Below are 27,501 nucleotides of genomic sequence, written 5' to 3'. Positions count from 1 at the left end.
CAAAGTGCAATATCCATCTATCTGGAATTCTAGAAAGATAGAAGACTGATAATGAACAAGAGACAATATTTAGATAAGGGCTGAATTTTTTTTAAGAGCTGCTAAAGACATCAATTACCAAACTAAAGGCAACAACAACAACAAAAAAAACAGGGTAAAAAAATTCACATCTATACATCATGTTGTGAAACTAAAGAGTACCAAAAACAAAAACAAATCAGCCAGAAGCAAGGGGAAAACTACATTATCTGTCACTAATCTGAAAACAGATTTCTCAAAAGCAACAATGAATGCTGGAAGACAGTAACTGAATATCCTCCAAGGGTTGAGAAAACCTTTTAACCCAGACTTACATATGCAGAAAAACTATTCTTTTACAAACAAGGGTGAAATGAATCTGGTTTCAGATTAAAAAGAACAAGTTTATCAGTTTTAGAACTTCACTAAAATACCTTCTAAGAACATATTCAAAGAAAAGTGAGTATCCTGTAAGGATAATATGAAATGTTAGATGAAATAATAAGAAAAAATCTGGTAAATCTTGTAAATCTAAATAAACACTGTGTATTAATACTAATGTCTAATTCATAGGTAATAAAACTAAAAGATTGGAAAGTAAGAGGTTTAAGTTTGAAGGATGATCAAAATTAGTGTTCTAAGGTCTCTGTATTGTATTGTCTGAAGTTTGACATTATCCATGTACCTTAAATTTAACACACCAGAGTACTCAATAGTTGTTAAACTAGCCATGCATTTTTACAACTCTTTATCTTCAGTTACGCTGAATTCAAGAACTAAAGTTAGAAGTGGATGACCTCTGTTTGTTCACAAAAGTAATAACTACAAACAAATCTATGTTGATCTTCACAAGAATCCACGTTTATTCATTCCATATTCCCACTAATGTACTGAATTCCTACAATATGTCAAGCACTCTTCTCTTGTTTCTAGAACAAAGGAAACAAGAGTCCTTGACCCCTGGAAGCTTACATTCTAGTTATTGGAGACACCAGATAAGAAAAAAAAAAAAAAAAAAGACAATTTCAGATTATGGTGAGTGCTATAAAGAAAAGTGAGGGCATATGAGAGAAAGTAATTAAAAGATGGGGGGAGATAAGAGATCAAAGTAATTTTGCCCGAGACTGTGTAAACATTGGCAACTCAAATGGAGTCCCTTCTAATTCCAAATTGCCTGGTCTTTCTACTATAAAATACTACCCTTCCTAGTGTTTGTGGAAAGACCTAGTTAGTCAAAGGTACAGCTCAAAAACTCTTTTTCATTCCCCTTAGTAGGAGTGATCATTCTCATTATTCTATTCTCAATAATGAAACTGGTTTATAGTTCTGTTGTGGCACTTACAACTTTTCTTAGCTGGGCATTAGTTTATACATCCTAATAACTGTATATTCCTTAAGATTTGAGATATGTGGTATTCGTTATTCTATCTTAGCAAAGTACCCAGTACGTAGTAAATCTTAGTATCTTTTTGTTCTTCAACTCAATGATGATTTTTATTTAAAATATCATCAAAATAAGTATTACTTATAAACTAAATCTTCAATTAAAGGTTCAAACATGGCCTTAGAAGAGACAAGAATAAATAATGGAGAATCAAATCAAATTACCATAGTAATAACCTGATGGAGATGACTGTAAAGGTAAAAGAGTGATTGTTGCTAGTTATCTATTTTTTAATGTTTATTTTTGAGGGCGGGGAGAGGCAGATGGGGACAGAAGACATGAAGCAGGCTCTGTACTGACAGCAGAGAGGTTGATGCAGGGCTCGAACTCACGAACTGTGACATCATGACCCGAGCTGAAGTCAGATGCTCAACCGACGGAGCCACCCAGGTGCCCCAAGGATGATAGGAGTTGTAAAGGAATTTGAAGAAGATGGAAAATATAAGTCAATGAAGAAAAGAGTTACAGTCTCTGCTTAACTTAAGAGTCTTTTCAGCAGCACAGCTAAAGACTCCATTGCAAAGGACAATTGAGAGCAGTTACTTAGTTCTGATATATATATCAGAATTCGGGTATAAATACCCGAACAGTACTCAGTCCAATGACTGCCTAAGAAAATAACCAAACGTACTGATCTACCTACTGGGAAGCTACTTCAATGGGAGGGATTTTTTTTTTTTTTTAAATATGGTTGTGTTTTCAAACATTATTATTATGACCATTAGGATGACCTAAAAGCCTAAAGGTTTTTTTTTCTTTTTAATGACGCAGTTAACCTATTAAAACTTAACCGAACCATATGACATCACCCAATACGTGACATTCTCAGAAAAATCCCAATTTTTAACCCCTTAAAACAAACTAAGAAGAAAAAATAAAATGAAATAGCTAGTAAATCTTTAACTCAGTAATACCTTCTGTATAGTTCTTTATTCTTAGTATCACCATTCATAGAAAGCACTGTACATAACAACTGAAATAAGATTACAACCTCTTGCAATAATGGATTTTAAGGCAGGTGATAGTCATAAACTAATGTCAGCTGACATCCAAAAAGAAAGCCTACCCCCCAGGGGAGATGATTTAATGAAGACCACAAGTTAAACAAATATTCCACTATCAACAAAACCAATGGTATATATTTTTAACACCACATAAACATATATAATCAAGTATGTGGCTAGTAACAGTTATGCAGGGCCATGTATTTACAGGAGTCAGGCCGAAAACAAGTTAAAAGGATATTTTTAAGACACTTTTGATGAAGGAGGAAAACTTAAGTGATTGTGAACAGGGCATTGTATCACAAAGAAGTAAGAAGTAAGCCTTCCAGGTTGGACGGATTGTTTCAAAATCTGAGAAGCAAAAATTGTGTGATCCTGTTTGGTGGTGTAAGTGATTTTTCTGATATGTGAAAGAATGTGAGCCACATGTCACGTCAACCCATTAAAAATCTTCCAGAGGGCCTGACTGCCTTTGCTGAATTGTACAATCTCCAGGTGGCCAAGGGCCTGCCCTCCTGCCAGTTCGGTTTATCCTGTGTGGCTCCCTTTCTAGAGGTCCCATTCTAGAAGGCCTGACTGCCTGTGGCTGCCCACAGACGCCACGCTGCTTCGTGCCATAAGCCCTTGCTCATGCTTTTCCTTTTGTCTAGAGTGCCCGCCCCACTCTCTCCACGTAGATAACACCTACCACTGTTGGAACATGGCTCTCGGGTTCTAGTCCTCCAGGGGTCATTCCCAGAGTTCAGTGAGATCCATTCACCGCAGCCAGTTCATCTGGACAACTCTGATCTTTTAGTCCTAGGTTAGCACCACATCTTTGCTGGCCTCCTGAACTGGGTGAGGTGCCCCTTACCTTGGGGTTCATTTGGCACCTCTTTCATACAACTCAGCCCATTATGTTGTAATTCTCTATATTTATTTCTGTAATTCCAGTTTAAGCTCTTCTAAGGGCAGGAGCAAAACTTACTCAGCTTTGTATACCGTATACTTAGCAATGTGTGGACATGTAGGTGCTACTTACTCAACTGCAAGTTCACAAAGACAGGGATTTTTGTCTGTTTTAGCCTGCTGGTGACCAAACGCATAGAATGGTGCCTGGCACACAGTAATTGCCCAGTAAATATCTGGTAATTAATGTTCAAACAAATATTTCCTAAATGGAAATGAACTGACTGGATGACTGAAAGACAGCCAGTTGTTCTACATTCTCTAAATGTCCCCAAACTTAAAAAATTAACATATGCATAACATTGTAAGCCAGACCGTTATAAATATGTATACAGCTGGAGAGTTCTATATTTTTAAATAGGAAAATTTAGACAAGTGAAAACGTAGGGCAGAATCAATTCGTTACTTGATAAAAATGAACAAACACTCTAAAAGAGAGTCTAAGAAAATATGGAAATAACTTGAAGGGAAATTTTTTTAAATGAATTTGTGCCCGAAAACTTGCTAGGCAATGTTTTTTTTAGTTCTCAATTATTCCTCATAGAAGCAGCATCCTTTCCTTATTAGGCATTCTAGGGAAGTTAAATAAGGTCAAAAGATTTTACTTCTCTTTCTTGATGTAAGGATTGTACCGCTTAGATCATAAATGTCAAATTAACAAAGCTTTCGTTTACTTGTATTCAATTAATGTAATGCAGTTGAGATTCTATTAATGAGTAAATACTACAGGTAAGCTTATGTCTGCCTTAGTTTTTGCAAAACAGCACATTGGTTTTTTTGCAAAACAGCACATTGGAATATAAGTTTCCTTTTTATCAAGGCTATTTGGCACCAGCTTTTCATACTGTAACTGCAGAGATGGTCATTTCATTGGTATATATGAGAAAAATACAAGGAGTACAGGCACATTAGCGTCCTTGGGACTTTGGGTTTTATTTTAGCATTGAACTAAGCCTGTAATGCTTCTTTGAAAGACACAAGAAGTAATTGTTCCTAAATCTAAGTTTTAAAAGTGGCTTCTAACACATTGGATCAGATACATTTAACTGTCTAAAGATGAGAAAATAAACAGCACATATTTCTCAGATCCCAGGGAAAAGAATCATTACATCTCAAGCACTAGGCTTTTCTTGAGCCAACTGTCAAGGATCAGAGGGAAAGGCAATTGAATGGAAAAGGCACTAGACTCACACAGCTCTATTCAGTCTGTCAGAGTTTGCCAATACAGGGGAGAGAGAGAAAATAACACCCTTACAGTAAAGTACCCGAATTCTCAATTAACTATAATAGTGCTTCTGTGGTCAACACTACTTGAAAAAGAGGTAAGGCAAAACCGTGCGTTGCATATACACAGAAAAGTTTTCACTAGAGGACCAAAAAGAAACTATGGTCCATATATAATGACTATACTTCTTGCTTGCTGATCAGGAAAACAGATTAAAATGCAAACATCCCATTTCCTACATTATGCATTTGAACTTCACTTACCCACCTAAGTCATCTACTCACTCACTGACCCTCTCAAAGTTCATGAAGTACCCGCAACATACGTGGTTTTGTGGGAATGCAATACGGCTTTACTCAGCTTAGGCTTGGGCAGGGAAGGTGACGTGATGTACACAAGGGGGCAGCAGTCTTTGGCCAGTAAACAGGTTAATTAATTAATTAATTAATTTTTATTTTTTGGCTATCAGAGTATCTTAAAATGTTTTGAACTTGAATACCTTTAGCTAGGAATGCGTTTTCTGGTTGCAGCTAAATCCCTAACACAAAGTTGCTTCATATATATACGTGTGTGTGTGTGTGTGTGTGTGTGTGTGTGTGTGTATGAATGTATGTATGTATGTATGTATGTATGTATGTATGTTTGTATGTATGTATTATCTGCCTGGACCCGAAGGCATTTGATCTTTGGATTCCTGAAATAAATGAATAATAGTTCCTTCACAGTTCACAAAGTCCTACTGCATACCTTACTTCATCTTATCTTTTATTATCCCTATTTTAGGAGCTCAAAAAGTGCTTTCTCCAAGGTTATGCAGCCAGTAAATATGGATCTCAGAGAAGTTATTCTGATTTTTAATTCCATGTTTTTTGCTTGCACTAGACCAGAAGTGGCTAAAACACAGTTGTGTGAATAATGAGGTGATGGGAGTGAGGCCTTTGAATTAACAGGAGAGATGCCTTCTGGCAGGGAACTTTTCAGATAAGGTTGTAACTAAAATGTATTTTGACGAATGGGCAAGATTTCCACAGACTGGCATGAGGTGTGATGTTCCAAATAGTAGAAATTCTTGGAGCAAACTGACAGAAGCTGGAAAGGTGAGTGGAAGACCTAATGGCAAAGACCTAGACAGGAAGAAAAGGAGCTTACGTTCTATTTGGTAAACCATGGGGTGGCATTGAAAGATTTTAAGTTAGAAGTCAAGTGGGCAGAAGGGTCACATGAGAATTTGAGGAGAGTTAATGACGGTGTGAAAGAAAGTAGAGAAGGAAAGGCTAAAGAAGAGACTATGTCAGTGGGCAAAAGACTGAACCAGAGAATTGGGGAAAATATGCAGATTTCTCACTGACCTCCTTCAAAACTTTTATTTTGCATGAAAGCAGTAAAAGTTTACCTGGAAATTCCTAAAACTGTAGCTTAAAAACATTCACAAAATTTCGGCCTCTGGCTGGATTCACATTCAACTAGAAAGATTACGGAAAGGCAGGTGGGGCCGTGGAAAAGTCTACGGACCAGGAAACAGCAGGTTGGCCTGGGCTCTGCCTCTTCCTAGTTATGTCAGTTACTAGTCTTCCTAGAACCTTAACCTCCTCTTTGGAAAGGTGGGTAGAACAAATCTGTTGTCCTTGACAAAACTGAACACTACCATGCAAAAGTCACAACTGTGATATTATAGCTGCGGTTAAGTCTTCATAACTGACAGTAATACACAACAATCTTAACAAGCAGCATGTCCACTCTGTATCTATCATTAATTAGCCAATGTTTATAAAACCACCAGAAGAACACTCAAATCTGTTATTGGTATTTAAAAGAAAGGCATAGCATTTCAGTTTAATCTTTTTTTCTTTAAAGATCATGACTTGATTTACTTTCACATTTACTGTGGTGGGAAAATCAAATTAGGAAGCACGCGTAAGTCAGAGATTACTTTTAAAGCTTTTATAGCTAGCTAAATTTATGAAAATTTGCCATTTGTTAATACAGAAATTAATTTGGTAAGTACAAATGAATAATATATTTTGTATTAAAGAATCCATGTATCAAAATAATTACTAAAGTCACAGCTTTAAAAAAAAGGAGCACTATTTTTAGTTGGATAAGTCAGACTTGTAATTCATGTCTGATCTTTGCCTTAGAAAACATCTGTTTTTCTTCACTGTGTAGAAAGCCCAAGTAATGAATTCTATTTCGCCTACTCTGGCTATAAAAATCACCTTTTTAAACCACTAAATTAATCATATGGCATCTTACCTATTAGCAATGACACAAATTTGCCAATGAGTTACAGGATTAATTCAAATTAATGTTGCTTTCATTTCTAATAGTATCCATTCCAAAAATCTATTTCAGAATTTTAGTTGACATACTATAAAAAGTCCAGGCTTAACACCAAACCTCAGAATATATTAATTAAAAACACATTATTACTAAATTTGTGGGCAAGTAAACAGATTCTTAGCTTCATTTAAAATTTTTATATAATTATAGTGGAGGTGGAGATGGGAAAAAAAAAAAAGGATACCACTCTGACTTCACTGTGAAATAAGTGGAGAAAGGTATAAAATTAAAATGGCAGGAGTCAGTGTTCACCATACAATATACGAAGAATTGAAATCTAATGGTAATATTAAGAGTATAAAGAATAAGAGATGATCATGTATTAGGTATTAAATTAAAAACCTAACAATGATTACATTCTAAAACACATTGTATGTGAAAAATCCATGTGATTTCACAGCCAAAATATATTAAAAAAGAATAATCTGAAATGTATATAAAGGTTAAAAAGAGTATCTGGAAATTAATAAGGGGAAGACCTCCATGTAAGAAACAGACTGCATATAGCTGATTATCTGTGCTTCATTTCAATGACACTTTTGAGTTATTGCTATCAAAAGAAAATAAAAGTTGACTCCTAATATTATCAATATCCAATTCTCATTCAAATGGGTAATTCCTCTTTTTTAAACTAAATACTTACATGAAATGATGGCACAACCCCATGTATTTCTCTGTTCTCTTTCTGATTCCAAAATGAGTCTATGGCGATGATCATCTAACAACCTCCTAAATGCTTGTTTTATGAATCTGGCCCTTACTCAAGAAGTTACATTGAAAAGTCTTTTAATCTCCTTCTGAAAAGAATTTACTGGATTGCATTTAAGTTCAAGTTCAAGGGTATTAAAATGTACAAAGGAGAGTGAAAAAGGTGCTAGGTTATAGATTTTAACTTCTTAACTAGAAAACTGACTCAAAATAGATTTTCTAATTTACAATGAATCAAAAGAGAAAACATTAGACCATAGCAAAAGTGGCACAAATGTATCAAAAACCAAATGAATAAACATTTGAGGAGATTTATTATTAGAAATTGCAATAAATTTTGGAAAGATGAATTGATTTTAGTTAAAAGGTATAACTGACAATTTATTGGGCGGGAAGATGCATTATTTTCCAATTGTTATCCATCTACAGTAAAACTGATTTGTGTCCTATTGTATTTTATGGAAAAGGAGAGTGCAACTTTCAGTGATTTAGATTAAATGTATTAATCATAACCAGGCACTGTGAACTATATATCTACTATTAAAGAAGATTTTTGACATTTAATTCTGTAGCAATATTTTGGCTCTGTACCACTCTTCCTAAATCCAATTCCTGCTACAGTTGGCAGATTTCTCCCTTTTAATTTTATGAGGCTTAAAGTAGCATTTAACCACCCATGCGGTAAATAATGCGGGATTAGAAATATTTAGTGTTTTGTTTCCCTTTCAAGAGTGGTAATCCATCAAATCCAAAAATGTTCTCTAAAATTTTTCTATATTTTTGGCAATCTCTAATATATGATATCATAAAAACTATAAAATTAAATAAAATGCATTACACAGCCAGAATAGATCTGCTTCTCTAAAGAACTGCCTTAACCTAAAGGAGCAGGTAGAAACCTCTTTGAACCAGAAACATGGAATCCTTCTTGAAACACAAAACAAAACAAAATAAAAAATATGGTTTAAAGCATGATAGCAAGATTAGAATCCTTTAATTTTATTCCCTCAGGAAACAAATCTTGAAGAGGGTGTGCAAATAATTTTGAAACAGCTTAACCATTTAATATCTAAAACAATACAGGAAAGCAATTAGCAAACACTTAGATGTGCTAGGTATTTGACTAAGTGTTCATAAAAGTGAAAACAAACTTTAAGTTTAGTACATCTATCATGTGATACATATTTACTCCCAACAAATGCATTTAATTATTTTTTAAGACCAACAAGTGAGGCACAAGACAAAATGAACTGATTAACCTATGGAAGTTAATATTCTAAATATAATTTTGAATAGTCCCACAACATTTTTATATTTAACACACGAGCTTCAAAATAATTAAAAACTTCAATTAAAAAGTATATTCTGTTACTGAATCAAAATAATCAAATAGCCACCAGAAGTAAAACTGGCTTTAAAGAAAATCAAATCCCAATTCTTAAATTTTAATTTGTATGAAATGTTAATTTGGGTTATTAGCGAATCCAAATTATTACAACAATCACACTCTAAGTGCATGTGGTGCTTTGAGATATATCAAAGTCATAAAGTAACCTGTCAAATGAGTAATTATCTATATTTAATCTATATATAAAACAAATGGCCCAGAAATGAGTAAAGTCTGTAATTCACTCAAGACACATTGATGCCGTATATTCATGGTAAGAACATCTAATTTCTTCATACATATTCATATCTTAATTCACTTTTAACAAAGTTTATGAATATGACTCTCGTGTAAACAGTGTATGTCCTTATAGTGTCTAAATGAAACCAAAGATTACCTATTAACAAGAAGATAATCTAGAAAGGAAGTGTGTGTGTGTGTGTGTGTGTGTGTGTGTGTGTGTGTGTTTGTGGAAAAGCCCCTTCTCACATATAAAGTGTCTGCTTTGCCCTTCTTGCCCTTCACAGTGCTACACCGTGGAGCTGGGAGTTACATATTGGGAAGAACAGGAGGAGAGAACTCATCCAGTCAGCTAGACAGGCAGTACCCTGAGGAGCATTCCAGTGGAAATAAAGGCATTGCAATTATAAACCTAAGACACAACATATCCAATAATATGTTAATGATGTGTTAGTAATACATACAACACATGCAATAATTTGTTGAGGAAACAGGAGGACTCTTAAGATTTTGTTTGATCAAAGAAGAGTTAGATTACTTGGTAGTTCCTATAAACAGGCCATTCCAAGGGTTGGGCATGTACTAGTGTTTTACAAAGCTATATAAGGAAGTAGGTTAGGGAAAAGTTGTGACATTAATAAATACGAAAAAGGCTAATGCCAAATTTGTAGCATAATTACAATTATTCATTTCAATATAGTCAAAAACCATTTAAAAGGGTAAATTAAGAATTCAATGATAAAAATGATCAGATCTTTCCTCCAAATGAGGACTCAATCAAATTTAGAAGTTTACATTTACAAGTTGGTAAGAAAATTAAGTTTCAAGGCTCATGGTATCTGCTCATGGAGAACAGAATCACTTGTAGCTCCAGTTAAAAATACAGAAAAGAGTATAACTTCTGAAAATTTTTGTTTGTAAAAGGATTGGAATTCAGACCCGGCTCTGATCATTCTTAATGAATCTAATGCTTTGAACATCTCTGTGAATCCATGAAAAGGGAATTACAATAACACTTATATCAAAGGATGGATGGAGACTGTAAAGGTCTTTACAAAATATCAAATGCTATGTATTTTTTAATGTTTTAAAAATAATTTTTTATTTTATTTTATTTTATTTTTTATTTTATTTTTTTATTTTTATTTTAGAGAGAAATGGAAAGTGGGGAGGGAGGCAGAGAGAATTTCAAGCAGGCTCCATGCTCAGTGCGGAGTCCAACGTGAGGCTCGATCCCATGACCCTGGGATCATGACCCGAGCAAAAATCAAGAGTCCAATGCTCAACTGACTGAGCCACCCAGGTGCCCCTCAAATGGTATTTAAATATTTACTGCTGTCACTAACCTTTCCGGGTATGGAGAAAACCTAACTGCTAGGTAACAGAAAATCTACCATCTAGTAAATTAGAGAAAGAAAAAATTTAAATGTCAGCAAAGACCTAGTTAAGTTAAATCAACAGGTTAAATCAGAGAACAGGAGAGAAAACATGTGAGTCAGAAGTAGAAGAGTTGATGGGAGGAATGGACAGCATATTTACATGATGAAAACTATGACACTGAAAAAGAAAACATATATTTAACAAATTTAACTTAGCCAACCAAACTCAGAATGATCTGCCCAATATATTCATTAAATTGACCAAACTACCTGAGTGTATTATTTCTAGGCCACTAGGCCTAGACATTTTTTTAGAAATTAAAAATTAAGTATAAATATATTTTTTACCTTTAAAGGGGTAGCTGTATATAGCCTGATGGTTAAGTCCTTGGGGAGCTGGTCACGGGGCCACTCTACATCCTGGTACTACCATTTACTAGCCATGACCTTAAACAACTCATTTAAGCCATTTGACCCTGTTTCCTGGTTTCTAAGATAGAAAGGAAAATAATATTTACCTCAGGAGGCTTTTTTTAAACATTAAATGAATTAACATTCATAAAGAGATTGAAACACCACCTGGCAAATAATAACTCAATAAGTGTTAGGCAATATAATAAATAGTAATAAAATATTTCTGCCCTTTAATATTAGCTACATGAAAGCCATTATGAGAAATAAATTATTTAGTAATATACTATAATGAAATATACAAACGAATGAATGAAAACATAAGTATAATTTACAGTCTCTCTGACATGTTTTTAAAGTGTAAACACCGAGGTGCAGAATAACATAAGCTATATTTCTCAGATGGGTATGGGAGGAACTGGGTGTAGGGCAAAGACTTTCCCCTGGATATTTTTTGTCCTATTTAACTTTTATTACTTTTTTATAAAAATGAAAATTATAAGAAAAGGACACTAAGTGAGATTTCCCAGTAAACATTACCCACCGATCACATATTTATTTCGGCTCCCTCCCAGAGCCCCCCTAAAATGACATGAAAATAAAAAGGTAAAACTCCATAAGATTCAGAAATTGGAGGTGCCTAAACAGGGAGTCTATTTAAAAAAAAAAAAAAAGTTGATCTCTGATCCCAATCCTCATTCACAGTCCTATCATTTTACTATTCCTACCCTATAGCACAGCAGAAGCTCAAAACTGATTATATGAAAATGCTAAACTAGACAAGGGACCTATCTCTGGGCCACATGATCTACCTTTACTAGGTCAGGGAAATTCAGTGAAAAGCAGCACACTGAATACTCCCTGTCCTCTGTTTTGCAATCAGAATGTTGGCTAGTGGACCCAATAATATCCCATGCATCTCCCCCACATGCCTTGAGGCAGGAGATTACTCCTTAGGAGAGTATTTCAAAGGCAAATCCCTACTGAACAGCAACATTCGATTCCCCAACCAACGGGTGCACAAGTCCTGCATCTGCACACTAGGTACCCAATCAGCTTTTTAGTGCTTTGTCAAATGAAATCCTTGCTGCCATCACATCATGAACTACGTAAGAGGACAAATTAAAAACCATGAAGAATCCAGACACTAAACTGAAAGGAAAGCATGTTATTTAAGGTTGCACTGGCTACATAACTAGTGGTGGAAAATTCCCAAAAAAAACAAAGGAGTGATAACCAGTAATCTCCATCAACATTCTCAAAATTATTAAGCACATACTATAGCCTGGGCTGGATTCCTGTCTTGGGTGCTACATGTACTTGGGGATATAATACAAACATAAGCAGAAGAATAACAGAGTAAAATAGAAAGGTTACCCATTAATGAATAAAAGCATGGCAGAGACAGAAGGGACGATGCCATTTCAGAAGATGTAATGATCTCTCAAACTGTGAGAAGTTGGAGAAGGTTTTGAAGAAAAGGTGTAGAATTAGAACTGTTCCTTGAAGGATATGACTCTAACAGTAAGGAGACTGGTGTGCTGCTGTGAACAAAGATATAGAATGAATGAACATAGCTGAAGAGGAGAAACCTGAAGGAGGTGTGGGGGGCATTTGAGAATGTCAGACCATCTGGAAAGGAGTGAAGTGTTGTATATAGGTCATAGGTGAGTACTGAAGGTAGAAAGGAATAAGCCTGGGTTTTATGATTAAGGCAGTGAAAACTTTTTTTGGCTGGGGCATAGCCATGTTTTAAAAATGTTTCCTTGGAGTTACTTGTGATATGGATGAGAGGGAGGAAAACTGGGAGAGAGAGAGACTGAGGACAAGACTAATGTGTTATCAAAATGTAAGATTATAAGTAACTACCCTAGGGCACTGACAGATGAAATTGGAAAGAAGGGACTAACAGGACAGGTAAAGAAATACGATGCAAACATGTCTAGATGTGGAAAGAGTGAAGGACTACACAGAGAACACATAAACTAATATTTAAATTGAAGAATGAAAAACCACTTAGGATCAGTGCTTCCCTTAACAAATGTTAGGGTTCCCTTCTCTCTGTTTCTTTCCCAGTTAATTTTTATTAACCAAACTGTAAGGTACTTGAGGACAAAGATGTATCTTACTCATTTTGTATTCCTGGCCCTTCCCACAACAAAGACATCATAAGACTTCATTACATGTGTGTACAACTGAACCAAGAAATCTGTGGCTGAAAAAATATAGGCAAGACATCAAGTTTCTGAGTCAAATGTAACACATAATTATTTATTCATCCAACAAATGATATAAAATACTCCTATAAAATATTTTTGCGGATCAAAAAATTAGAAAAGCCTAACGAAAACACATGTAAATGAAATGGAATGGGATAAAACCGAAGTAGTAACTTTTTACTTTTTAAAGATGTAGATTTTAAAGAACTATTTCTAGACTACGTACTTCAAAATCTATACAGATCTGACAGACCTCAAAAAAATCAAGTGTATGCTATTCAATATGACCACAATTATATTGCAACCTAAAGATACACACAGCTGTAGTGCAGACCTACATCCACCTGGAATGCTATATGGTGAACTGTCTATAATCAATGATCATATTTAAATATGAAGTTCTAAGAGAAGGATGCTATATTGCTAATGGCTCAAGTTATCACCGTTTTTGTATCCAAAGAGATCTTTAAACTTCTACTTTATTCTCCCAGGAAGCACTGGTCAATTTTAGACAACTGCTATTTAACAACAAAAATTTTACAGGTGTTAGTGGCTTAAAATATTCACAAATACCTGTTGACATGTGTCTCTGGTTTGCCAGAATCCCCTTACGTGGATGACAGGCAACAAATATCTGGTTGGCATTTGCTAACTATAGTACAGGGAACCCCTTTTATTTATATGACTTCTTTGTGAATTCTCAGTTGTTCACATTGACCTTCAGTTAGAGGATTTGCAGGCGACTTCAGTACAGAAAGCGCTTGTTAAATATTATTTGGAAGTGTTCTACCCATCACTGATTTTGAACTTTTCTGATATTAGATATCTGACATATATCTGAAGGCAAATTAGAAAACTGAGTTTTATAGACCATCAGAATAATTCTATCAGCAACATAAAAGGCAGAAAACCAAAGTTAAACCTTTGAAGAAAGTGAAATGTTTGCAACATTTCTGTTTCTCTGATTTTGATTAAGAAAGAAAGAAAGAAAGAAAGAAAGAAAGAAAGAAAGAAAGAAAACTAATGGGGACTCTGGTAATGTCATCACCATTTTAAACAACAAGGAGAAGGGGTATTGAGTCTCCATCTGTGGAATCAAATGGTTACCAATCAGCAGTCTTAATTTCTAAAGAAAACATTTTAGAACATATTTCAAAGGTTTCTCGGGATATAAAAGAGTTAATTTTTAAATGATAAACATAATCCTTATAAGAAGTTATTTTCTAAAAACCTCAAATGTTTGCTTTTAAGGAGATTAAAAAAACAAAAACAAAAACAAAATCCAATCTTTAAACAGCCATTTCTTACCAACAACGTGATAACCTAAGAACTTATACACGAATACCAAAATGAAAATTTTAAAGAAGAAAGCATGGCAGTTCATGCATTTTTGAAAGTGGAATAGAAAGACTGGCCACACTGCCCAATATTTAAGTAGCCACGAAAGCAGAACTACTATATTATGATTTTAAATTTCAAAACAGACATTATGATTAAGTCCAAAGAAGAAAATGGAACACCATATAAATATATGACACCTGCAACCTTTCTTTTAATTAAAAAAATTCTCAAAAGCATCAATAGTAATATCATTCTTTGTCAGCAAAAATGACATTCTTTTGCCACCTGTAGGTCTGTCTCCCTACAGTGAGATTTAAGAGCTGTGATCCACGTGGTCAGGAACTGGAAGAATGTCTAGGGTCTACCCCAACGGTTTGAGCAGTGCACACCCTTGTATCTTTCCCCAGGTTGTTCTAAGAGTGAAGAGAAGAAAGCACTATATTAGCTGAGGCTGAAAATTATCCAGCCTGCAAGTATTATCTCCAATCACCTTCATGTCCTGTAACTGTGTCACATCACCCTGTTTAATCTTCTCCATGGCCATTTTTATTTACTTACTCACCCTCCTCCCCCAACCAAGTTTATTTTTACTCATTAAAATATAAGCTCCTGGAACCCTGTCTGCCTTGCTCACTACATTAACCCTCAAGACCTAGAACAGAATCTAGCACAGGGTACAGACTCAATAAATAGTTTTTGAATGAATGGATACTACTCAAGTCAATCAGATTGAGTCCAATAAAATATCAGGATTCAGTCTACTGTGGATCCCACCTACTGAGGGAACAGGGACAGAACTCACATCTCTGATATAGTCTTATAACTACCCAATGTACCCTCTCTTTTGCTGTCCATGTGATCTCTCAAAACAAATCTGATTACCTTAACTGCCCGCCCCCCAGAGATTACATCAGTTCACATACATTCCCATGGACCACAGAATCTAAAAACGATCTAACTCCTGCCTACCTTGCCAACCAAACCCTGTCTATCTTATACTCCTCCACACAACCATCCCTAACATATATTTCAGCAACACTGGATTCAGTTTCCTGAATATTCCATGATTGTTTTAAACTTAAGCCTTGCCCATCCATGTCTTTGTCTGCCAATTCCATCCTCAGTGAGTTAGTAAGCTGACTCAACACCTGAAGTCCCAGCTGACAAGTCTGCCCCAGAACTTTGCCAAGTTCCAATAAAAAGGGGGAGGAAAGGAGCGAGAGAAATACAGAGGATATCATCATGCTTGAGGTAGAAATGGGGCAGCTCCTAGGCACACTGTACAGGCTTAGAGAGATAATGAGGAACCATGGAGGGCAAGCACGGAAAACAGAAGAAACAGCAAGAAAGGAGACCAGAAATGGATGATGTTAAACATCAAGAAGAAGGTACTATATACTACCTGAGAAACAAAGAGGATTGGAATGGGCGATTTGGTTCCAGTGATTAAGCCGATGGAAGCAGTAAAAACATTTTAATTCTCATTTTTATTATGGCACACAACTTGATTATGCTTGTTCTTCAAGACAGCAAAGAATGCTGCAGATATTTCAAAACAACTCACACTTCCAATAGCACTTGGTAACCAGGAATAAAGCTTATTTTCTGAAGAGAATTTATTTATATTTATTAGCAACATGACAACAGAGTGAAGAAACTTCCCGATTTCATTAACTTTTGGTTAGCAAAGGAAAAACAGATTTTAAAAGGCTTAAGTTGTAAGTGTTAACAGGATTAAATGAGTTGAGCTATATAAATGTAACTTAGGAAAGTCTCTGGCATACAGTAAGCATCACTGTAAGTGTTAGCTATCATCACTACTATTCTCGCTGCTAGGTTCCAGATTTCTGAAGCATCACCAACACAAAGGACAATACACGAAACCAGGCCAGTTCCAGTAGTACGTAATAAGCAAAGCAAGGACAAATATTTTAAATATGTAGATAAAAAGTATAGGTGGCCAAATTTAGCAGCATCAAAATGCCAAGACTGAACACGTTCATGCATTTTTTCCTAAAGGATTTTAAAGGCTAAATATGGAGAACAGAATAAGCATTTACATACTTGTTGAATGAATATATGAATACATTACTATATATCTGTACTATTAAAAATGTATGTATCTATTCCACTTTTAATAAAATATAAGGCAATAAGACTAAATATCAATATTAATATTGATATTACTTTTAGTGGAACACAAAATGATTAGATTCAAATTTTCAAATATCAATTATAGGTATTAAATTTATACATAAAGTGTAAAGTGAATAATGACATCAAAATAGAGAGTTTTACATCAAACAAGAGACACTATTAAAATGTCTTTTGTTGAAGAAATATTACAGTTCTAGTAAGCAGTACTTTTGTATGATATAAAATCCACTTTATCTCAAAATAAGTTCTAAGAAAAAAGTATCAATTTCCAGCATAAAATCTGGAACTCAAGCTGACTTTGAGATGAGATAAAAACTAAATTATTAACATACACAGTAATAGATTAGAATATATATATTATATATTTAGAATATTAAAAAAATCTAAATATATATTCTTTATGGATTCTGCAAAGTATCCCAAAATGCTTTAAGAATACAAACAAATATCAATTCACTGAGACTACAATTAAGCACTTAGTCACTGAATTCCACTAAAAAATATTGGATAACTAGTTAGCACGTAGTCAAATTACAGTTGGGGGCACACACCACATGTATTTTTAAACATCATTTTAGATATGTTTTCTATTACAAAATTTCTTAGACTAGTCTAAGAGAAAACTTTATGTAGTTCCCTTATTTAAAGCAAATCCATTTAAAACGGCCCTTCTGTTGTAAAAGGCTATAAATCAGACTACATATTTCTACTCCAGTATCGTAAGAAACAATAAAAGGTTGAGCAAGTCATACAGAGTAAATCATTATAGCATCATCATCATTATCAATAAGCCACTCATGAAATCTGGTCTGGTCTTCTATGATATACTTCACAGAAAGAGAAATATATACAATCCTTTCTCTTATACAACGGACTGACTTAAGATTCTAAACAGATATAAATTATTTTCAGGGCTATTTCATTGGTGGAAATAAACAGTATGCTTACTTGTACCGCATGACAATTGAGATGAAAGGTTGGTGTTCACATTTTGTTCAGATATTTAACTTGAGAAACATGTATGAATAAAAAGTCCATTAAATCAGCTTCATTTTCTTTGACAGAATAACCACCCCCACCATCACCACTATACTTGTTCTCATTCCAACTATACCAAAAAACAAAACAAAACAAAACAAAACAAACCTGGACTAAAATGATGATTAAACTTTTAAGTAGAACCCTATAACCTCTAGGTAGAATTCCTTATGTAATATTTATGCTGGACTTCAGGTACCACAATTAAACGGAGCCATTTATTTCTTGATCTTTCAAGATCGCTCAATTTGAATGCTAACTCAGATAAATGTAACAACTGGTCTAAGACCATCAGTTTAAACACTTTTTTTTCAAAAATCTCTCAGCTACAGAAAACAGTGATTAATTAGGATGCTTAAGGGTAGAATATCTTGGCTATCAGAAATGTTACGCGTAAGTCAGGTTAATTGGATTCACTTTGTAAGTACTATATCCCCAAACAGACTCTCTGATGGATCATTACTCTGAGGGTGATTTACTCTGAATTGTACTTGATGCAAAAATTCTGGAAATATGGGCGATTCACACCGAATCTCCTGGATAACGGTCCCAGAATATTCCTCAGAATTAATTATCATTTGCTTAATTCTCCAAAAAGAGGTAAATATTAGAGGCTGGTTAGCTAGGCTCCAAAAAACCCCCAGTGCTTTATTCTAACCGGAGAGCAATAGTTAATTCCTTTCCACATTAAATTCTCAGAACCGTGACTGCATTCACACATCACATATATGGGCAAAATTATTTTTTTAAACCAGGTAACCAAAACCTCCTAAATAGGAGAGGTTTTTTGCAAATGAATGGCTTAATGATCAGAGGTTAGGGGGAAGTGTTTAGAACAGTTTTTTAGTCCACAATCAGGCTTTGAGATTTAATGCAATAGCTGTCAATCTAAACTCATTCGAAATTATTCTTCGCAGTCATATTAAAGACAAGGCCTGGCTCAAATATAAATGAAGTATAAAAGAAACATAAAAGGCTGCCATATAAAGCACTTTAAATATTAGCTGTAAAGGCATATCATATATAAAATGTTTAAAGTTTAAAAGTCTAAAATTCTGCATTTGACCCATAATACAAATGTTCTCTAAATCATGAGATTCTATATTTAATATGTCTAACATAACAGTAACTATCATTTATTTAGTATATACTATGTGACAAAAATGGCGCTGGCCCAATTATGTACACATAATCTCATTTAATCCTGACAACACTTCTGCAAAGTAAATATTATCATCTGTTTAACAGGAAGAGGAAATGACATTCAATTTGTAATTACAAGTAAAAAGAAGAACCAGAGTGGGGATTCACAAAGTTCAGACTTCTAAACCTATGAATTTTCCGTGATTACCACATCACCCAGCTCAATAAAACTAGGTAGAGTCGATCCTCATTACTATTTGCAGGTTCCACATTTTCAAGTTTGCCTACTCACTAACATTTATCTGTAACCCCCAATTATTTTTTTAAGATTTTATATTTAATCTCTACACCTAACGTGGGGCTCAAACTTACAACCCTGAGATGGAGAGTCGCATGCCCCTCGGAATGATCCCACTCCCAAATCAGTTCTTGTACCATTCACACGGACATTCAGGAGCAGTGAAAAATCTGTCACCTGGCACACATGTGCTTTCCCCACCGAGGTCACGTAAGACGACAGTGTGCATTCCTATTTCAGCTCTAATACTGTAAACAAGTGTCCTTTCTGTGGCTTATTTAGTGCCACGTGTTTCACAGTTTTGTGCTTTTTGTTGGAAATTCACGGTTTGCAATGAACCCCACACATGGTGAAGTGCTGACTAGGGTTTCTAAGCACAAGAAGGCCATGATGGGCCTTAAGGGGAAATACGTGTGGTAGATAGGCTTTGTGCAGGTATAGGTTAGAGTGCTGCTGGTCGGAGTTCAATATTAATGAGTCAACAATATATATTAAGTAAGGTGTTTTTAGACAGAAAGATACATAAAACAAGGTTATGTACTGATCAACTGATAAAAATGTCATGACTGGAGGCTCAAAGGAACTTAACCTGGTATTTCCCTTAGGAGCAATGGTTCAGTATTTGCTAATCAGCATTCAGGGCAACTTTAGAACATAATTATGGTGAATAATTAAAAGTCCAACTGAAAACTTTCCATTAATATTTCAGTAAAAGATTCTTCTGTCATGTCCTTCAAAGATCATCATTATAGCTGTGCAATCATTACTCATCTGCGTAAGAGAAAGAAACCTTTTGTTGCCGTTCTGTTTAATGGGTTGCAGCTACGTGTTTGACTTTGCTCAGAAAACTGACCTCTTACAACCAATCTGGCTTTGCAGTGTGAAAGTCTAAGGAATTAAATTTCAGTGTGAAAGTCTAAGGAATTAAATTTCATTTCTTATTACTGGATGTCATTGGTACTGTTTAAATATGACTGCTTTGTGAGATTATGATTTTTAAAATGTGATGGTTACATACAATACGGACAGTATGAGCAGCAACAACAACACTTAGCAGAGGGATTTAAAAATATCAGCACAAATTGGAACTCTTACCTTTCTTGCCCAAGTCAGATATTTTATTGAAAAAAAAAAAAATTACAGTACTTAAAAATCCAAACAAGGACAATTCAGGATTGAAAGAAAGAAAACCTGAAGGAGCCCATTGTCTTCAGTAAAATTTGAATACAAAAAAATGTAGACCAGGAAAACAGTTTATGGCCTAATGCACTAGGTTCCATGATAAACACACATATATAGTATATCTCCATCAAGTGAAACTTAATCACCTTTTTACAATTTAGAGAGGGAAGGCAGCTTTTACTATGGTTAAGCCATGTATCATCAATACCATGAAGCTAACCTATCAGATGTAATAGCTTCTATAAAATACCACAGTGAGATTGCAATAAGCCTAGAAAATGGGCTACAAATCCCAGCTATGCTCAAGCAAGCAGTGAACCAAAAATAAAAATAGGTAAAACTGAACCAAGAACTAGATAGCATTCATCTAGATTCATGATTGGTAAGGCAAAGTTCATAGGCCAAGGTTTTAAAGTGACTTATTCAGATCTAAAAGACAGTCATTATACAAAATAAAATAAAAGCATTTATGTAATTCAGAAAAGAAATCATGAATTTTTACTCCAAAGGACACAGCACAAGGAAGCTTACTTACAATGACCAAATACCACATTATTGTACCTCTAAAATATCACTTTAAATATGCAAAGGTAAAGATACTCAAAGTTGCACTTTATCATATTTAATCTCCCCAGTTTAGACAAGCAATCTAAAAGATGTCACACATTCCTGCTTAATACATTTTCCGGAATCTTTCAGATTATAATACTTTCAGGTAAAGAAATGTCAACTTTAAGTTTCTTTTCCAATCATCATATTTAAGTTAGCCATGAAATGCTGAATTAACAATTAATCCATACAATAATATAAAAATACATGTATTAAATCACAGTTTTAATCAATTGGAACTTAATAAAAATATTAAACATTTTAATGTATCATTTTGAAGAATTCAAATGGCCTGAACGTTGTATAGTGTCTAAATTATACCATCAATAGAAATGTTACATTTTTCCCTCTGCTTGCGAAAACGAGCTCATGCGAGTATTTGACACTCACGCTGACACACAAGATCTGTCCTTCTAAAGGTGCGCACGCAGCTCTCACTTTAAACGTGACAACATGATTCGGAGGCATACAGTATTAGCTGAAATACCAGCTTTCACATGATTTCCATAAGCTCTGAGCCAAAACGATAATTTTGAGTGGTTTCAGGTATTAGACAAAGCAGATATTTTAAAAAAGTAATAGTCAATGAATGAACTAGCACAGGCTAGTTATCACTGTAGTTAGCTTAAAACTAGGATGATTTTTTTTTGTGGTACAATGAACACTATACTGTAAGATACAATGGGTTTGCAATACAGAGCAGATTATCCAAGTAGAAAGCAAACTGAACAAAACAGAAATTCTAGTAAAGGTGATCAACCTTACCTACTACTCATCTTAGCCCTTGTTAAAATACCCTGAGTAAAATGCAAATATTTTAAATAATGCTGGTTATATAAGACTTCTCTAAAAATGAACCATAAATGTCAATGCATCATGTTTATTTACAACAGTCAGAGATGTAAGAATTCGTTTTTAACCAGTCACAATAGAAACATTAAGGAATACTTATGTGAGATCTGGAAGTTTTCAGTTTTCTAGCTTTTGTTAGCATTTTGGCAAAGCAAGTAATACATAAATGGATTCAATGTAAAAAAAATCATAAAAGAGAAAAATATATAAAATTTACAGTAGTTTCAACCCACCCTGGGCCAACCTACATCCCTAGAAAGCCTCCCCAAGCAGGTTCACTTCTGACTAAAGGAAGAATACCAGTCCTCCAGCAAAAACAGCCCCATCTTTTCATCAAAGAGGCTCTCACTTCAATGATACTCCTCCAGGGGAAGAGGACAGGAGCCAGGTTCCCTCGAATGTCATTCCCCAGATGTTCAAAACGTAACTAATTTATTAGCATTAGAAGATTTGGTTTATAGGGGAATCTCACTGGTCCAGTTTGTAGCCTACAAAAAAATGGATTATTTTTAAGTATAACATTAGAAAATGCATAAAGGATGAGGATGTGGCTTTTTATTCCATAGAAATGGATACATTTCCAAACATGACAACTAAACAGAAAAGCATGCCTACCATTGAAGTTGTGGTCCCTCCTGATTTTTTAATGTTCTTGGAAGGCAGTCCATGAAGGCGACTGAGTCTAGCTTGGAAACCTGGAAAATCAAAGCACTCAATTTAGAAGATCCTACGATCATTATTCCCATCAATACAGACTTCAGAATAAGTTGGAAGCGGGAAACGTCTTCAACGGTAGTGGGGGAAATGCAAAACACACTTAAAAGATCTGAAGCAATGCCTAGTAGAGTTCTAATGAGGTTAGCACACAACTACTGATTATTTGAGAACTAGGGCATTATTCAGGGCTTTTCTTTCCTCCTAATTCACCTTTCTAGTATTTCAACATTTTCACAATGGTCCTAGCAAGAGAGCAAGTCAACCTTTCTAATAATTCAAATGCATGATAAATGTAGTAGCTGAACTACTATTCAACATGTTCCTTTACAGCATCTTGTGCTAGACTCTTTCATCTCCCTTTTAGCCTAATTTCTTTTAATGAGTGTGTGTGTGTGTGTGTGTGTGTGTGTGTGTATGTATACATATATGTGTATATACACACATATATATATATATATGTAAAAGCCCACAATATCTAGCAGTCAGGAAGCACCACTGACCTCTTCTTCCCGGATGTGACATAAGAGGGAAAGAACCAGTTAAGATACTTTCAAAGACAGGATCTGGTAAATTTTTGTCTAGCTCGGTAGGATCTTCCTTTTCCCACCAGGGCACGACCCCAGTGATGCCACATGCTCCACCTGATTCCTTCTCATAAAACCAGTCACTCTGCTCATCGTCACCTGTGCAAAAACAAGAAATCCCCCCAAAGCTTCAGTTTTATTATCCAAATACACAGGGTTATCAGATTTAGGTTTCTAAAAAATACAAGACAGAAATTATATCTGAATTTCAGAGAAATGATTCTTAATGTAAAGTACTTGCATAAAATTTTAGTATGTCTGAATACTGCATGGAACATACTTATACTAAAAAATTATTTGTGATCTATCTAAAAATCAAATATAACTGGGGATCCTGTATTTTATCTGGCAATCATATACACGATCTATACACAAAACTTTTGATTCTACACCACAGCTATAGTGTTTTTTAACACTATAACAAGAACTTCCATCAACAAAAACATAAGCTGCTATGTTTTAGAACCAATTTAAATATGTGAAAAACAATAATACTGGTTAATTCTATGGCAAAAACTGTACAGAAATCCATTTAAGTTACTACCCTTTCCAAATTAAAGAAAAACAAGCCTTAATCTCCTGCCGGGAATTAAAAGTATAAAACTGTAGAAGCCGTTCTCTGCAGCTGATAATGGTATATAATTAGCTTAATTTCATGATTTGTATGGAGTGTAAAAGGGGAAACAATCGTGAACAGATGTGACTAAATGAAATTAATCTGATTAAGTTCATTAAGAAATAGTTGTGAAAAAGTTGATTTTAAATGAAAAGTGACAGTACCACAGCGTTTGGGAAGAAAGTGTGCTGGATTACTATAAGCAAGGTATTGTTAAAACAGAACACTATCCATACTAAGTTTAACTTTTGGGAACATCCATGAGTGTAAGTAACCATGGAGAAATGATCCATTTAAAATTCAGTTCAAAATGTACCCTTGATGTGAATCAACAGTATTTTGTTTTTAAAACAGGAATAATAGACATGTAAGTAGACAAAACTACAGAAGGCAGATGGCTTTTAAAAGTATGTGACAAGCAGCATTTTGAATATGATCTCAGATTCATTCAAGTCTTCGTGTTTCTTAGAAAAACTGCTAATTCTGGTTTTTAAGAGGGTCATCACAAATGCCATAAAGTTTTTTCCTTTACAGAAAGAGATTTCTGATTTCCAAAATCTCTTACTACAAATATTCTTAAAAGCAAACTAGAAAAAACGCAAAGCTTCAACTGCAAATGACTCTATGGAAAAACAGCCATACTTCAAATTATGAGGGAGTGAAAATTTTAAAGCATTTGGAAAGCCAAAGCCACCAGTTTATTTCAACAGAAAATTTAATAAAAATTAATTTAAAAAAAAGCCACATTTCAAAGCACATAAATATTAGTACTTTTACTGAGAACTATAAATTAAAATTTCCCAGAGCAGGTATAAATACAAGAAAAAAAAGGGAGTCACTTGAAACTGATTACCCAAGATCTTAATTCCAATTGAGACAACATTATAATAGAAAAATGAGGTTATTTTATTTTGATGTGATGTACAACTTTGTTCTATTTAATAGGGAAATCCAGTAGCTAAAGATGAAGAGCTTGAGTGCTGAAGTCAGACAGACAAATCAGAATTGGAATGTTTTGTAACTGGGAAGTTACCTCAACTTTATTAGACTGGGTTTCATCATCCGCCCAAAAAAGGAATCTCACAGGGTTTTCTTAAGAATAATGGAAGAGCAGAAGAGCCTGCGTGGTTCAGCTGGTTATGTGCCGACTTTGGCTCATGTCATGATCTCATGGCTCTCGTGAGTTCAAGCCCTGCATTGAGCTCTGTGCTGATAGCTCAGAGTCTGGAGCCTGCTTTGGATTCTGTCCCCCTCTCCCTTTGCCCCTCGGCCACTCACTTTCTGTCTCTGTCACTCAAAAATGAATGTTAATTTTTTTTTTTTTTAAAGAATAAGAGTCTAAAGTAAATTGAATGAAAAACAGCACTTAGAAATGTAAAATATAAAAAGCTCGTAATAAATGCTAGCACATTATCTTAAACCATTCAAAGCTTTTCCAAGATTGATGGACTTGTCCAAAGTTATTTTTTAAAGAAGTTTTTGATTTCATTTCATTACCAAATTCAACATTTGTAACTCTGGGTAGGCACATGTATTGAAATGAGAGTTTAGGTATATTATCAAGGCAGTTAAGCTCACTCTGAGTCCCGAAGTTCTAACATATTTCAGCAAAGTCTCTTAACTTTAAAAAGTCTATGGTCTCTAAAACAGTATGTGCCTATTTATCTGGAATATATATGATTTATAAGTAAGAAAAAAATTAATGATCATTTATTTTATTCCTATTGTCAAGAGGAAGAAAAGACTAAGAAACGAATGTGTAGGCAGCTATTATTTTGTTCTTTTTTTTTGTATCATTAGACTATTTATAATTTAAAACAATAAATTTTGGTTTGGTCCCTTAGAACTTATTACTGCTTTGCTCTAAAGAGTCTCAAGAAAGGAAGTATTTGTGGTAAGTATTCGTAGATATTCCTTTTGCCCCCTTATTGTCCTATTTTCTTCCCAAATGGGTAGTTTCAAAATAATGCCATGTTGAAGTGTGAAAGGCTTCAGGAAACTTTGAAGATGTAAAAGATCCAAGTTGTAAGACATTACTGTTTAACAGTTTACAATCCTGAATTCATGAAAGCTGTCTAATTACTTACAAACTGGATAGGATGAATAAATGTCACGGCTGAATAAAAATGACAAATGACTTGCAAATCCATCTTTATTAATGCTTACACAGTATTAAATGCATTTGGAATCAGGTGGAGAATGAGAACCAGTGTCTTGTGAACTTGCTAAGAGACAAAATTGAAAAGACTGAGGTATGTAAAGCTTTCTTAAGGAAGATAATCCTTCCTTAATATTATTAGCCCCACATACTAGCTTTTGGAGGTAATCAATTACGTTAGGTCATGAAGACAGGATACCCTTCATAGTATAAAAAAGAACTCAAGCCCAGTCCACTAAGCAGGTGTGTGTAAGGTAAAGGGATTGCAGTCATCAACCTAGGACATAACTAGCAATAAGCACAAACTTTCAAATGAAGACGTTTTTCCAAAGGAATAAAAAAAATAGATTTCAGTACCTTGCCTTCCCTCATCATTGGTAAATAAACCAGCATCGGTGCTGCTGAGACTGCTGGAATCACTGTAATAAGGGAGAAGAAAAAAAAAAAAAAAAACAGATCAAAAGAACAATTGATCTCTCAGTCGTAAAATTTTAAAGAGACACGGCAGCTCAGAGATGAAACTTAAGCCTGACAAAGATCTGAAAGAAAATAAGATGATTTTTTTTTAATCAAACTGCAAATATTCTGGTTCCATTAACTACAGAGCATATTATTTTTGGCACATAAAACCACAGGAATCTAATGGGACCCTGACAGTAAGCCAGATGTGACTGCAACGAGGTGCTGACACAATTGATGCATTTTATTATCTGCTTTCATCAAATGCTCACTGCTCCTTTCTTATGCCGTGTGCAATTCAGCCTGAGCCCGGAACACCGCTGCTCAATAAAATGGGGAAAGTCTCAATCAAAAGCAGCCTAAGCCTTTCTTCAGCACATGAAATACAAGGGCCTGGGATGAAATTACTTTTCATAACCACATTTGCAAATATTCTGGAAAAGACATTACTTAAGAATTCACAACAACTCTATTACTTAGCATGGAAGAAAAAAGTTTACAACGGTAACAATCCATTAAGTCAAAGTTAAAATCCCTCTGAGCAAAACACTCAATATTGCCAATATTAAGGAGGGGGTATGTAAAAATAATATGTACTCCATACTTCCATAGAAGTTCAAGTATGATACAAAGGCAAATTTCACAAACAAATTAAAACAAATAGTAGATATTCGACTGACATGAATAAATTGTCACTATTAGTTCTAACAGAAGCAATGCTTATATGAAAATCTAGTTAGTTGAAAAACACAAAAACAAGATCATGTAATAACAGCCTTCTCCTCTAAAGAAAATTGATGATCTTCTTTAAAAATTCTCATATACTTCTTCTTCCTGTAATTTTTAATTTTAACCAATTAGGAAACTACCTCAGGTGAATTTTATACTTTTCCTGTTTACATGTATAACTCTATAACCTGACTTATTAAACAAAATTAATCTGTTTTAAAGTATTTAAATTGAGAGTTCTGGATTGAAACCACAAATGAGATCTAAACCCAAATGTTTTCTGAATATAGAATAT

General features: G+C 34.5%; 1 protein-coding gene across 3 annotated transcripts in view; it reads right to left on the bottom strand.

Annotated features, from left to right (window-relative positions):
* The window catches only part of GPATCH2 (G-patch domain containing 2), a 178,566-nt gene that overhangs the window by 135,887 nt on the left and 15,178 nt on the right, over nucleotides 1-27,501 (bottom strand). For 2 of the 3 annotated variants that reach the window (XM_019465635.2, XM_019465636.2), the window contains exons 3-5: nucleotides 26,376-26,437; nucleotides 23,161-23,343; nucleotides 22,559-22,638 (exon numbers count right to left, since the gene is read on the bottom strand). In XM_019465635.2, coding sequence (XP_019321180.1) covers nucleotides 22,559-22,638; nucleotides 23,161-23,343; nucleotides 26,376-26,437 — 325 coding nt within the window. Of the gene's footprint in view, nucleotides 1-20,957; nucleotides 22,432-22,558; nucleotides 22,639-23,160; nucleotides 23,344-26,375; nucleotides 26,438-27,501 lie in introns of those variants that run through there. The other variant, XM_019465639.2, reaches the window with a different exon arrangement.

Source organism: Panthera pardus, unplaced genomic scaffold, assembly GCF_024362965.1.
Source record: "Panthera pardus isolate Hobbes unplaced genomic scaffold, ASM2436296v1 HiC_scaffold_21, whole genome shotgun sequence".
Classification (NCBI taxonomy): Eukaryota; Metazoa; Chordata; class Mammalia; order Carnivora; family Felidae; genus Panthera; species Panthera pardus.
The sequence above is the reverse complement of the archived record's forward strand: the minus strand, read 5'-3'. Positions and strand labels throughout refer to the sequence as shown.